The sequence below is a fragment of the Pavona decussata genome, unplaced genomic scaffold (assembly GCF_977016875.1).
Source record: "Pavona decussata unplaced genomic scaffold, jaPavDecu1.1 SCAFFOLD_237, whole genome shotgun sequence".
Lineage (NCBI taxonomy): Eukaryota > Metazoa > Cnidaria > Anthozoa > Scleractinia > Agariciidae > Pavona > Pavona decussata.
In genome coordinates, this window is record NW_028145642.1 from 440,608 (window position 1) to 455,000 (window position 14,393).

The following is a 14,393-nucleotide window of genomic DNA, read 5'->3' on the forward strand; positions in this document are numbered from 1 at the left end:
GACATTCGCCTTTGTTTGGACATGAGACAGGCGAATTGTGTAATCCTCAGGGAGAAACACCCGGTTCCCACAGTCGAAGAAACCTTACAGGAGATTTCAGAAGCAAAAGTTTTCAGTAAACTCGACCTAAACATGGCGTTTCATCAAATAGAGCTCCACCCTGACTCGCGTGACGTAACCACCTTTGCAGCCCGGGATGGCCTGTACCGATACAAACGACTTTTCTGTGGCATCAACATGGCAGCCAAGAAGTTTCAGCAGCTAATATGGCAAATACTGAAGGACTGCCCTGGCGCTTACAACTTGCATGATGATGTGAGAGTAGTTAGGCGTGACCACAGGGAGCATGATGAAAACCTTGACAAAGTAATGCGCAAGTTTAAAGAACATGGATTGACCCTTAACTATGAAAAGTGTGTCATTGGAGCCAAGAGCGTGGAGTAAATGGGAGAAGTTCTCACAGGAGAGGGGCTGCAGGTCTCCAAGAAGAGAGTGGAAGCCATTGTTGATGCACTGAGACCCCAAAATCAATCTGAACTGAGAAGCTTCTTAGGATCTACCCAATTCTGTGCCAAATTCATCCCTGGATTTTCGACAATATCAAGCCCCTTGTGGGACCTAACATGTACTGGCAAGCCCTGGAAGTGGGGTACCAAGGAAGAAGAAGCCTTGAACAAATTAAGAAGTTGCTAACAAACGCCCCAGTCATGGCCTACTTCACCAAAGATGCTAAGACCCGCCTTATAACAGACGCATCACCTGTTGGCCTTGGAGCAGTCCTAGAGCAGCAACAAGAGGATGGTTCATACAGGCCAGTGTACTATGTCAGCTGCAAGCTGAGTAATGTGGAGAAGAGATACTCCCAATTTGAAAGGGAGGCACTAGCTGTCCGGTGGGCCTGTCAAAAATTCTATCTTTACTTGTATGGCATCGAGTTCGAACTCCGCACAGACCACAAACCGTTAGTAACTGTCCTGGGCGTCAAGAGTACTCCCCCATCAGCACGCATAGAGAGATGATTGTTATACCTTCAGCAATTTCATTATGTAGTGACACACATTTCATGGAAAGAGAACTCTGCGGATGCTCTAAGCCGGCTCCCAGTAGGTCCAGGTCAGGAGCACGATGCCCGTGAGAGCACAGAATATGCCTGCAGCATAGCTAGTAAAGCCATACCTGCAACATATACACTCCAAGAAGTTGAGCAAGTATCTGCAAAAGACCCCACCTTACAATTGGTGCGTCAAGCTATTACCTCAGAAGACTGGAGTCGCTTGTCAGGCACGATGTACAAGGCTTTGTCAGAAGAACTGTGGGTTCTTGGCGAGCTTGTCCTCAGAGGAAACCGTATTGTCATGCCAGAAAGCCTCTGGAAGCATACTATTGCACTCGCACATGAGGGTCACCAGGGTATGACACACACAAAGGCCCGCCTCAGAGAAAAGGTATGGTGGCCCAACATGGACAAGCAGGTCGAACAGTTTGTTAAAGCCTGTCATCCTTGCCAACTAGTCCGCCCTATAAGCAAGACCAAACCTATCAGGTCAACAACACTACCTGAAGTTCCATGGGGCAACATCGCCGTTGACCTATTGGAAATTCCCGGCAGAAACCACCTGCTCGTAGTAGTAGACAACTACTCGCGCTGGCCCAAAGTTATCTTGTTAAAAAAGACAGATGCATAACACGTCACAAGAGCTATGGAGGGTATCTTTCAAACACATGGCATACCTGACAGTGTCCGCAGTGACAATGGCCCGCCATTCTCCTCCGCAGAGTTCGAAGGCTTTCTAGATTACCTTGGGATAGTTCACCTAAAAGGAATCCCATACTGGCCGCAGAGTAATGGTGAAGTCAAACGCTGTAACAAGACTCTACTGAATATAATAAGAATTGCCACTTTAAAAGGTAAAGACTGGAAAAGGCATTACAAAATTTCCTCTTCCAGTACAGAACCACACCTTGCACAGTGACTGGACTGTCCCCCGCCAAGCTCCTGATGGGTCGACGCCTCAAAGATAAACTTCCAATAGTAAGCATTCCAAGTGAAAGAATCACCGAGGCTCACTGGCAGGAGCTTCTTCGTGAAAGAGACGCACGGGGGAAGCTTCGACAGAAAGAGTATGCAGACAGCAAGCGGTCAGCGCAATACAGTGACATTGTTGAAGGAGATCGCATCCTGCTCAACAAGAGCCGTGACAACAAACTCTCCCAACTTTGAACCAGTACCATACAAAGTGGTGGAAAAGAAGGGCAATGCTGTCCTTATAGAAGATCAGGAAGGAAACACGAAGCTACGCAACACGAGCCACATGAAAAAGTTTCCGCTGCCAGGCCCCTGCACTGAAGCCACTGAAGCCAGTGGAGCAGATGAAGCAGAGGACATGCCCACTGGAAGGCAGGCGGAAGCGACTGCTTTGATTCCGCCCCCTAATATTGAAACGCATCCTACCCTACCTCCTGAATCAAGTGCAAGTCCCCTTCCCTCAAGGCCCACTCGTGTTAGGCGTCCTCCAGCATGGATGAGTGACTTTGTGTCTTTTTGTGCGTGATCATTTTAAACCATGCAGTTGCTGACCAATGTAGATGACTCTATGTCAATTTATTTGTTTGTAGTTTCTGGACATTGGACATTATTTATTTGGACATTAGCTGTCTCCATGTTAGGGAGTTTTGTATTAAGTGAAGGGGGGATGTAGTGTCGTGGTAGTGACGTTTATGTCACATGAGCCTAGCAACCATGTGCTTTGTATAGTCCGCCATCTTGTCAATAGAATTGTTGAGTTCCTGGAGTCTCGTGTGTTTTCTCTTGCGAAGCTGCTACACCTAGCTTTGCACACACAGAAGTCTGACTGTTGTAGTCTTGATATCTTCAATTCTTCGTAATTTCGTTTCGTTTCGCAAAATACAGTAAGCCTCGCGGCAAGTTTTTTTTTTCTAAGTTTCTTCTATGAGCTGGTTCTACAAGAAAGTCGGCAAGTGCAGTCATACTTTCTCAAACCCTTCTGAAAGGCTTTTCCCTGGCAATTGAAAAGAACAATGAAGAGAGCTAACTGAAGCTGAAGAAGATGCACTGTTTGAAAACGGCCAGTTTGGTTTTTCAGGATCCCAAATAATTACAAAACCAGGGCTTTGTGGTGATTTCTTTTCCTCCCTTTTTGCTGGAGGGATCGAGATGAGAGCCATGAGCTGTATTGGGGTGATTTAGGCTTGGCCAATGATCCGGGAACCGATTCTGAATATGTTGTGTGGAAGTCAGAAAGAGGTAGCAAAACATCTACCATTAAAGAACCAATGAACTGAAAGCGTATGCAAGCAAAAACAAGTCGAGATGCCCAGCTGAATTTAAGAAAGCGTTTAGAAGCCAATGTTCTGAAGCCATGTTAGATCCAGGTGCTTCTTTTTATCTCACCCTAAATCACCAACGCAAACCAGTGACAAAGTATGGTATCTGGATAATCTGGTATCCCTTGGAAAGAATAAAATTGGCAAGTTCCTCAAAGACGCCTTTGCTTCAGCCAAACTTGATAAAAGAAACAACAAGAAGATTTCTAATCACTCCATTAGGAAGACCGGTGTTGGACGACTCCTCGATGCAGATGTTCAGCCAAACTTCTTTGTACAGTGGTCATAATTATTTGAAAAGCCTTGACAGCTACCATTCAGCATCTCTCAAGCGACAGCGACAAATGTCTATTGTCCTGAATCATGGCAAGGTACATCCACTCAGTTCGGTCAGTTAAAGTTAGTGCTTCCACTACAACTCAGCAAAATGTCCACACAGTCCAACAAATCCAACCTCAGGCAATTTTCGCTGGAGCACATATTGACAAGTTTGAAGGCCGCACATTTCACAGTAACGTTTTCTGTGGGATCAGTCGAAGATTGCAAGGCTGAGAGAGGACTGACTGAGCAGTCGTGGCGCAGACAGCCATTAAAATTTGTTGCACTTTTGGTCACTTTTTAAATTTTTCATTGAGCCTGTAGGAAAAGAATGGTTATTTTGTCTTCATTCATTGACAAAGTTTGAACTGCACTTTGAACAGTTATTTTTGTCCCATTTGGACTGGAGACTAGTGACAGAAGTAAGCCAGCTAAATGCTTGACCCCGTGCTCAGGCAGAAAAATTTTTTTTTCCTCTTGATTTCCTCTTTGGCCATATAAGAAACACCTTATTAACCAAGCTGGGTCAGTCTGTATGGGAGAATCTTGATCTCGGTTGCTAGTACAGACCTCACTGCGTTCAGTCTGTACTGGCGACCTTGGTCAAGATTCTCCCATACAGACCTCCCGCTCGGTTAATAAGAATAAGAAATAAATATCAATCCAGTGCTCTTCAGTGGGTCCACCATTGTTCATAAAACGTGGCTGGTTTGATTTACACATTTTCACAGGCAGATTGTCAGCTGGAAGTGCAGTTGTTTAAGTTGTACCACAATGAACAAGGCATTAACAACCTTACAAACGAGCTGAAAGGCAAATCTCGGGATCTGGACAGAATTGAGAAGAGGAAAGGTGAAGTTGAACAGGAGCTGAAGAGCAAAAAACAAGAACATGCAAGGTTGTCAAGGGAGATGGCATCTGTGGAAAAGAAAATAGCAAGCAAGGTACAACCTTAAGAATGCCAAACTTAATGAGATTCAGGGCTCATTTTCTTTTTTTTCTTCACTTGCAGCTTAACGAATTAGCACCTTTGTATGGTTTCATTGCTAACATCTGAATGGTTACATTGCATTATGCTAAACTGATTAAAACTAAGAACACTTCAGCCTCATCATTGAAATTGTTTTGACTGCTCCCCTTGGGGTGAACAGTTTCTTTTTTGTTTTTCTTATGAAGTTGCATGCACACATACCCTTTGAGAAAGGACCATGGACTCTGACATGTTGCTTAATGTTTTATTCTGTCCCCAAAGGAGGCTGAACTGAACAAGAACAGACCACAGTATATCAAAGCCAAGGAGAAAACTGCTCATGTTTTGAAACGCATTGAAACCTCCAAGTAAGTACCTGGTTAGAAGACTTTTGGTAAAACAAATTATTGTGAATATTAATCTTATTGATGTGAATCTAGACATCAGAACAGAGAGGGCCTTGTTGGAGACAGGCAGTGTTCAATATTATTGAGCAAGCTGTGTTGCATGAAAGTCGCAAGATTTCTATATATGAATCACAACCTCTACAAGAGTAGAATTACTAATTGCTTAACCTAAGTACTTATACTGTTGTGTATTGTGTTGATCTAGTAATCTAGCAAGTAATCAGTCAGAAGGAGAACGGAAGCTGAAAATGGAACTTTCTTTATCTTTCTTAACATAAAGCACAATATGGACATTAATCAAATATCCCAATATTTTAGGGTTTACCTACCTTTTAACCTCATAATGATAACAAAAAGTTCCATGCTGTTTACTCACTGCCATCTTGATGGATTGGAAACTTAGCATAATTACGTCACTGTGCTCACTTGCAGACGTTTGTAAATATAATCACACAAAAAAGAGATGTTCTCTTTGACAACAGCATAAGGGGTTTGATTGGCTACAAAAGCATTTAACCTCCAAAATCAGGGTTGAAACAAAGGCGGAAATAACAAGTTGACAAAAGTTAATATGAACGTTTAGCATCAGTGACAGAACCCGAATAGCATGGGCAAATAAATAAATTATATTATTTGTTTACATACATGTTATTCATTTCTTCAATGCATTAACCATGTATTGGTGCAATTAGTTCAGGATTTGCTTTTGTCAGCCATGAAGTTGTCTGATATTAACACTGTTTAAGTAACTGTAAGGTGACGCAGTTGCCACAATGTTTTTTTCTTCTTTCAGGAAAGCTTATGACAAGGCCAAGAATGTGCACAAGAAACACCAAGCTGAAGTAATTCTTCATAGAATTTTGTACCTTTCACAGAAAATAAAACTGGCTTATTCCACAAAGGAAAGCTCATAATCTTTGACTTTGGCAAAATGTTGTAATCAGACAGGCAACTACAAAATCATAATTCACAGAAAAATATATCCAGTGTTTCTGTTCTTTGCAGATCAAAGAGCTTGAGCATGAACTGGAAGAAGTACGCATGGCAGCTGAGAAATATGAAGATGATGTTTCAGGGGCCAGTCAAGATGAAGATGTGGAACTGATGGACTCACAGGTATCATCAGTGATAACTGATTTTTTCCTGGAATACCATGATCAGGGATAGAGGATAAAGGATTGGGATCTGTACTACAGCTTGAGTTTTGTTCATGTTCTTTCCTTGAGAAATAAATTTTCTCAAAACTTGAACCACATTTGAAGATTGTTTCACGCTGTGATTCTTGTGAGAATCAAGTATCAAGAATCTAGTTAGCTTTTGAATAGTCTTAATTCTACACATGATTCTCAGTTGTTGCAAGAATCCAGTCAAGACTTTCGCATGGCACTGTATACAGTTTTACATTCAAAAGGGTACAGTTTTAGATTAGGCCCATGGAGAAATTCCCGAATGTGGCATATTATTTGTACAGATTTCAGTGCAACTGAGTCAAGGGATAAACAATAATTTTATCAAATATTAAGGGAATTTAAGCATTGGCTGTTTTCACACTAGAGACAGATTATCCATCTTGATGTGAAAAGGGGATGGTCTTTGATTTGAACGGATAATCCGTCTGATTATCTGTCATTTAGACAGATTTTGAAGACGAATCGTCTTGAATTCTCATCAGATGGATAAACTTGTCTCATTTTTAACTCGTGAATGCGCGCATGCGCAATGAACGAGTTATAGCGATGGCTGACTGTTGACTTGGTTGGTTGGTCGGTTCTGTCGTTAACTTTCGGGCATGCGCAGTGAATGAGTTTTAAATTCAATAAGTGGGAAAACACGCAAACATTTTTTGTTGACGGCACATCAGGTTTTTTTATTCAATATGTAGAGAATAATTTGACGATCATTCAGTGCAAGAATGGAGATTTTTCGTTAAATCTGAGCAAAGTTACAAGTTTTTTCAGTTTTTCAGAAAGTCCAGTGTCGTAAAGTCAATTAGTGAAAAAAAAACCTGAAAATTTTTTTCACGACGCATCAGAATTCTCTTATTGATTCTGTAGAGAATAATTTGACAATCATATCACACATCAGTGATGTCGTAAACAAAATTATGCAGATTTCTGGTGAAATGAACACTTTAAGATCTTGTCAGCTTTCATAGAGGTTTCAAAGGGAAAAAATGTTTTCGCAATTTACAACTGGTAATTTATGGGAAAGCAAAAGGACGCGGTCGATAAATAATTCTTATTTAGCAAGAGCTTGTCATATTTCATTATTTTTACTTGAGGATTGCGTGGACTGAACTCCAAAGGAAAAATTTCACGCATTCATGTCGGGCATGAAATGTAATGCGATACTTTGTTGAACAGATTTCCCTTTGTGAGATCGGCTTGAAAAACACAAATCTACCTGGAAGTTAAAAAAAGTATGCTCTACAGTAATTTTGTAATTTTAATTCCCAGAACAACTTCACTTGCCCATCGGGCAAGTGATGATCAGAATTCACTAGCCCAATCGCAAAATCCAGTAGCCCTGGACTATCGGACCTGAATTTGCATGACACAGCTGCACATGGCGTGCTTCTATGAACTTTGAATAAAAAAACACGTAATTTTTTTTTTAATCGGCGCATCAGAATAATCTTATTCAATCTGTAGAGAATAATTTGACAATCATTTTTATAGAACAAGAATGGTTATTTTTCGTTACATAATCGGGCAAAGATATAATTTCTTTTAGCTTTCAAGGAAGTTTCCGTAGCCGTCTAAATTTCAATTACTGATGTGTCATCTGCATTCACCAGTTGGCTCACAGGAGCCTTTGGTTTTACTGGAAATGCCTGGAACTAGAAAGAATGCACTGTACTTTGGGAAATAAAACATGGCACCTAAAGCTGTTTAAGCCAAATGCCAGAAGGAATCGAAAGATAAACCACAAAGCAAAGCGAACAAGCTAGAGAAGAACACCTGGAACGAAGACCAAACGTTCATTTTCGCACTGTGTTGTCTTACTAGGAAGGCAGAGACAAGCCTTGGGCTCTTGTCATAGAAACTCTTGCTTTGAAGAAGAGTGTCAACGAAAGTGTTTTTAGAAAGATACTAAAAGAGTTTGAAGATGCCTTAGGGAAAGAAGGTAAATATGTTGAGGATGAAAATTATCTGTTTACTGTCCACGAACTTAGAGTGAAGTAAAAGTGGTTAAAGCAGGAATGGAAGAAGATTAACATGAAGATTAAAACTGGAAGTAGGCTAGGAGCAAAAGATAAAGAGGGAACAACCTGGTATGATGTTCTAGGTCCACTGTTTAGCGAAAGCTGCAATAACATGTCTGTCAGTAGTAAAGTAAGCGACTTACATGATTCAGACGAAGATTCAGGAAGTGGAAGCCCAACAGGTGAAGAGTGCGAAAGTGTTTCTTTAGTGAGCGTTGTGAGCTGTAGCAGTGACATGGCTTGACGAAAAGTATCCTTATCTCCTGTTAGCTTGGCTGATGGCAATGTTACTTGTATAAATCATGGTTGATACACTAGATAAAGAGTAAACTCAACAGAACTTTATTCTGAGAAGTAAGCACTCAACTACATGGCCATGTTGTTAAAATGTCCACATGACAAGAGCATATGATTGAACGTAATGGTGATTAATTGATCTAGACAATGAACATATCGTCACACCCTTCCTTGTTTAAGAAAAGAAACTTACCATGTGTGGGCACAAAACAAGAAAAGATAAATTAATTAGCAACAATGTCCTTAGTTCTTAAAGCTTAAAGAAATGATAAACAATGTCAATTGGCAACAACAAAGTCCTTAAGGTAACTTGGTGGTCTGGACATTCAACCACTTCGGGTAACTGGACGGTCAACTGGTTTGGGGGGTGAGGACTGCTCTAGAACTTTCACATTCTGGGAACTGCTCTCAGGTTCCTTGGGACAGGATAGTTCTTTAGCATTCCTAGGCAGTGGTACCTCCAGCAGCGCACTTGGTTTTGATGGTCTGTCTGCTGGTTTGGAGATGGTGGGACTTTCTGATTGTTGGGTTTTAACCGGCATGCGGATGGGCTCAAGGTTGTCCTTGCTGTTTCTGAGGTGTCTTCTATTTCTCCTGAGCACTTTTTCATCTTCGGTCCTGACTTCATATGATCTCATATCAACCTGCCACTCTTCACGTGCTTTGTACCAGCTACCAGACCTGTCTGTAGGCTTTACATGCACAAATTCTCCTTGGCTAAGAGGGGGAAGTTCCTTAGCACTGATGTTGTAATACTTGGCTTGCAGCTGCTTTCTTTTTATGAGCTTTCCTTGGACATCCTCCACAATTGTGGGTTTGAGCAGCTCACTGGTCGTGTGAATCAGTGTCCTAGTGCGGCAACTGAACATCCTTTGCAGTGGGGAACTGTCTGGGCCTTCAGAGGGTGTATTTCTCCACTCTAGCAGAGCTAGGTAGAAGTCTGATCCAGCTGTCTTGGATTTCTTTAACAGATTTTTAGCTGTCTTGATAGCATTTTCTACCTTGCCATTACTTTTTGGGTAATTCAGAGAGCCAGTAACATGTTCTATGTTGCATTCGATGAAGGAAGAACGCTTCCTAATCTTCTGGGCTGCCTCTGATCACGTAGGTGCCCTGTGCATGCAAGCGAGATCTGACCCGTGTTTTTTCGTTCGATCAGCCGGCCGGCCGTTCACCTTTTCAGCGCCATTTTGAAAGCGGCCAGCAGACTGTGTTCGTCTCACAACTCAAGTTTAGAGGTTTTGTTTCTTTCACTCTTCGACAAATAAGGACATATACGAGATCATTTGCGATGAACAATACGGTAGCACACAGTTTTTCTCTCTATGAATTCATGAGGTTTCTATAATAATTTTTTATGCTTGTACAAGGCTTTCAATATGCTAATTAGATCGGAACATTCAAAATGTTTATCGCTTCATAGCGGTTAGCCTCCTTTGCAGACGTTGTTTGTGTCGGTCCCACATAGCTGTGGGATTTTCGCGTAGAGTAAGCTTACATCGAAAATGTTTATTGCTTCATAGCAGCGAGATTTTCACGTAGAGTATCAAAAATATCTTTCTTGTTGCAAGTAAAGAGTAGTAGCAAGTTAAAGCAAATAGTGTACCGTCTCAGTAACATTTTCATCTCTCTGAATTCTTGAGGTTTCGAGCAATAGATTTTTATACTTGTGTCTGAGATCAAGACTGTCAATATGCTAATTAGATCCCAACCTGAAAAATGTTTATTGCTTCCTAGAGGCGGAAATTTCGCGCAAAGTATAAAAAATACCTTTCTAGTAGCTAACAAATAGTAAGATTTAGTAGCAAATGGAAATATATAGTCGACCGCCTGCGGTAGTATTTTTATTTCTGTGTTAGAGTTTTATGCTCGTACACGCGCATTTGGTTATCTGAGATCAAGACTTTTTTATTTTCAATATGCTAATTAGATCTCCACATTCAAAATGTTTATCGCTTGATAGCAGCGGGATTTTCGCGTAGCGTATAAGAAATACCTTGAAATCTTGTTGTTAGTAAATAGTAGTAGCAGGTAGAAATAAAAGTATACCGTGTTGTGTTAAAGTACGTTCTTCAATGATTAAAGGCGTTACGAAAATATTTTGCAAATGTCATGCAACCTATGTATAATTTTTCTCTGTCAGATCCGTCACGTACTGGGGTTTGCCCCTAATCTCGTAGCTTCAGGGTGGAAGAGTGAAATAATCCCTAATGCTCCAGATGTTTCTTCACCCGCAAAGATGTTTATTTGCCCATTACCCCAGGCTGGGTAACCAGCAGTAAAACTGTGGTTATTAATTTGGAAAGGAAACTTCAAATATTCTGTGAAGATGATGATTATTGCAAGAAAGAAAAGTTGCATAAAGAGTAAAACGAACGAAATAAGTCAATTAAAATGTACAGGAAAGCGCCCACCATACCTAAGTTTTGTCCTATGTAAGGAATCGAACGCACTCCAATAATCTGTGATTACTACTAGTCATAGCTTGTCATAAACTGTTGGAACTCATGGGAACCATAGGGAGGACCATTGTCACTCTGCAGCTTGTTGGGGATTGCATGCATGGAGAAGTGTCTCCTCAGGATGCCAATTACTGCCTTGCCAGTCTTGTCCTTAAAGGGGCACTGTCACAGCGATTTTGCTGTATTTTAGGAAAAACTGCTCAAAATATTTGACAGAGAACCTGTTTTGTAAAGTGAAACGTCTCTAACAACATCGCAAAGAAAATATTAAGGTTTTTCTCGTAGGAAGAACAAACCATAGTCAATTTTTTGGGAAAAAGTTGCAATCCACTTCCATCCTAGCCATCTGTAGTCAAACATAATTAATAGTAATTTCTGTGCACTAGTAGGGTTATTGTTAACAAAACATATATGTTATTTACTGGGCGGGAGGTCCGTATGGTAAAAAACTGTGCCCGAGGTCTTGGGCCGTACTTAAGACCAAGGGCACAGTTTTTTACCATACGGACCGACCTAGACCGGTAAATAACTTATTTATTTTTTTCTGTTTGTTTGCTTTTTTTTCGCTGGGACGTGTGTAAAAGTGTAAGTTTAAGGCTGGAGGAGGAAAGTGATAACAAAATCCTATGAAACAAATGTAAATAGGGCATCAATTTAAGTGGCATGTTTATAGAAAGTTTAATTTTATTTTCACTCGCAAGTCATCATGTAAAAAAAAAAAAATTAAGACTCATTGAAATGGCAATCATCTGTCAAACATCAAAAGTGGATGAATGTTGACACGCTGCAAATGATGACACGCATGTCCAAAAGGTCTAAAAATATCGATCGAATGATAAAAATTGTGAATAAAGACTCAAACATGGCGAAGTTTACTTTTCTTAACGGCTCGATACATGTTTAAAACGTCCCTGGATTTGTGAAAACTAACTTTCCAAAAGCAAGTTCAAGTTAATCTGAGTCTGAGTCATCTGAGATGATAATGTGGCGTTTTCGCGGCTTTGACCGAGCCGAGCTTTCACTACTGCTGCAAGGCGCTGTATTGAAAGAGAAATTGAACGTGCAGCCTTCAATTTTACTGATGTTCGAACCAGCAAAAAAACCAGTGAAGGGATCCTTGCCTGAAGAAGCTTGCTTGTCTTCTCTCGGCTTGAATGGGTGCTGCGAGGCTTTGACTGCTTGATTAAACGGTTCATCATTTGAAGAGATGGGAGATTTCGTTTCGCTGCTCAGTAGCAAGGACATGTTGCGCTGGTGGTTGTCGGAAGCAGTTTTGTAGGAATCTAAGCTTTTTAAATTCTTACGTCCACTCAGCTGAGCTACATAATTAACAGGAATTTTTGCATCCATCAGCCTTGAAATGCAGCTTTTTCGCTCAGAATGGTTGGTTACATTTCCAGGCAGTCCTGCATTCTTCGCAGCCTTCGTCAAAAATTCTGCGATCTTGTGTTTTCCGAGAGGAGCTCGACTGTACCACGCCGGATCTGCAGGCTTTCTTTTGTGGTTTATTGCCAGGAAGAAAGGCGCCTCGGGTCTCTTCATTTCTTCAGGACGATGGCTGGCGAACTTTAGATACAAATGAACTGGACAGTGCTCGTCTTCGGTGGCGTAGGCTTTTGGATTAAAAGCTCTACAATGGCCGTCTCCTTGCCTTGTTTTCAATCCTCGTTCTGCTTTCCACACCAGGACCTGCTTTCCAGTGACAGGATCATTTTCTATTGTAATATCTCCCCACTGAAGTCTCCTACTCTCATCTCGTGCTCTAAATCCGAAATGTAAAGACAGTACCCACCAAACTGTGCGCCGGAGAACTTCGGGGTCGTCTTCTCCAAACTGGCCTGTTTGAAACAAGGTCTTCTTCACCTTTAGTTAGCTCTTGGGCAGCCTGTGGACGATTTCCCTTCGCGTTGTTGACTACTAAGTCTCGCTTGCGAGCTGTTAGGACCTCCCTTGACTTTGCAAACTTTTAATCTTTGAGAATATTTGTGTTAGAGTTGTTATCTTTCAAGCAGCGCTGAATACTTCTCTGGAGCGATGCAAGTGTACCTGGCTCGTACATTCCGCCATCTTTTTTACGGACGTCCATGAAAAATCTGCACAGCAGAATGTTGAGCTCGTTAGGAGGAATGTTTTCCAAGGTTCTTGTCTCTCCAACTGAGGAGCAGTATCTTCGCCAAATGTTCAGATCGTAAGTTGTCTTTTTTTAGTGTTATCAGGGTGAAGTGAGTGAATAAAATCTTGAATTTTGCTTAATTGCCTGTCTTGTTCAACTTCTTCATATTTTAACGCCATCGTTTCGTTGGGGGTTTCTTCTTCTGGGTAGTAAAATTCACTTTCACTGTGTACACTCTCGTCTGAATCCATTTTCTTCAGAATTTATATTTTCCTTACATATTTCCACTTGAAGTTGTTTACGTGTAACTATTGCCTTTGTTTGTAAACTTTTGCAACAATTATTTCAATTTGCCGTGAATGGCGCGGATAAAAATCCGGACTGTGGTCCATATCATAAAAAGGTGGACCGGTTACGAGCGCGCGATTAGCCAATCAGATTCGAGGATTTGAGATTCCGGCCCTCAGAGATGCTTCAGAAAAAAATAATCTACCATTATTTTAACGATTGCATTGAAACAAATACGTTTTTGGCTGTTCATAGCGACACTGAAAATAGGTGACACTGCCCCTTTAAGTTGGTTGATTTTGAAGTAGCTGGAGTGGTAATCTACTGTGCAGAGGTAGTCTGTCATGAAAATGGAAGATATCACATCCAACTGTTTCCCATGGACGGTTTGGAATCTTGTGGTTCCTTCTGTTGATCTTTCTGGTAAGTAGCAGACACATCTCCTCTTTGCTATATAGTCCTGAAGGTCAGCATTCATGCAAGGCCAATAGACTGTTTCACGCGCACGTTGAAGGCAGCCTTCAACTCCTGAATGGGCACCACGTTGTCATTCGTGTATCTTGGGCCTCAGGCTAACAGGGATTAGACACCGTAAACCTTTGGAGAGGACTCCATCCTGTGCAGTAAGTTCATTTCCCACCATGGAGTAGGGGTGTAATTCTGAGGGTAGGGTCTGGCCATCCTTTCAGTATCACCTCAGTGAGGGACTGCAAAACTGGGTCTGCTGCTGTCTCGCATTGAATTTCGGCAAACTGTGGCTCTGAAATGGGTAGGAAGTCAACTGCATGGATCCGTTCTGTCTCCTGTTCAGCTGGTGAACAAGTAGTTGTTGGCAAATAGGCACATGACAGGGTATCCGCTAGACATATTTCAGGACCAGGTTTGTAATGGATCTCAACATCATATTGCTGTAATCTCAAAAGCATCCTCTGCAGGTGTTTAGGGGCTGTTGCTAAGGGCTTCTTGCAGATAGTTTCCAAGGGTTTAT

General features: G+C 41.4%; 1 protein-coding gene and 1 pseudogene across 5 annotated transcripts in view; both read left to right on the forward strand.

The window, feature by feature from the left end:
• The window catches only part of LOC146457753 (structural maintenance of chromosomes protein 1A-like), a 93,151-nt gene that overhangs the window by 29,983 nt on the left and 48,775 nt on the right, over window positions 1-14,393 (forward strand). For all 5 annotated transcript variants that reach the window (XM_085091461.1, XM_085091463.1, XM_085091464.1 and 2 more), the window contains 4 exons: window positions 4,395-4,607; window positions 4,916-5,001; window positions 5,834-5,882; window positions 6,046-6,156. In XM_085091461.1, coding sequence (XP_084947587.1) covers window positions 4,395-4,607; window positions 4,916-5,001; window positions 5,834-5,882; window positions 6,046-6,156 — 459 coding nt within the window. The remainder of the gene's footprint in view (window positions 1-4,394; window positions 4,608-4,915; window positions 5,002-5,833; window positions 5,883-6,045; window positions 6,157-14,393) is intronic.
• LOC146457754 (uncharacterized) lies at window positions 2,000-2,670 on the forward strand (annotated as a pseudogene).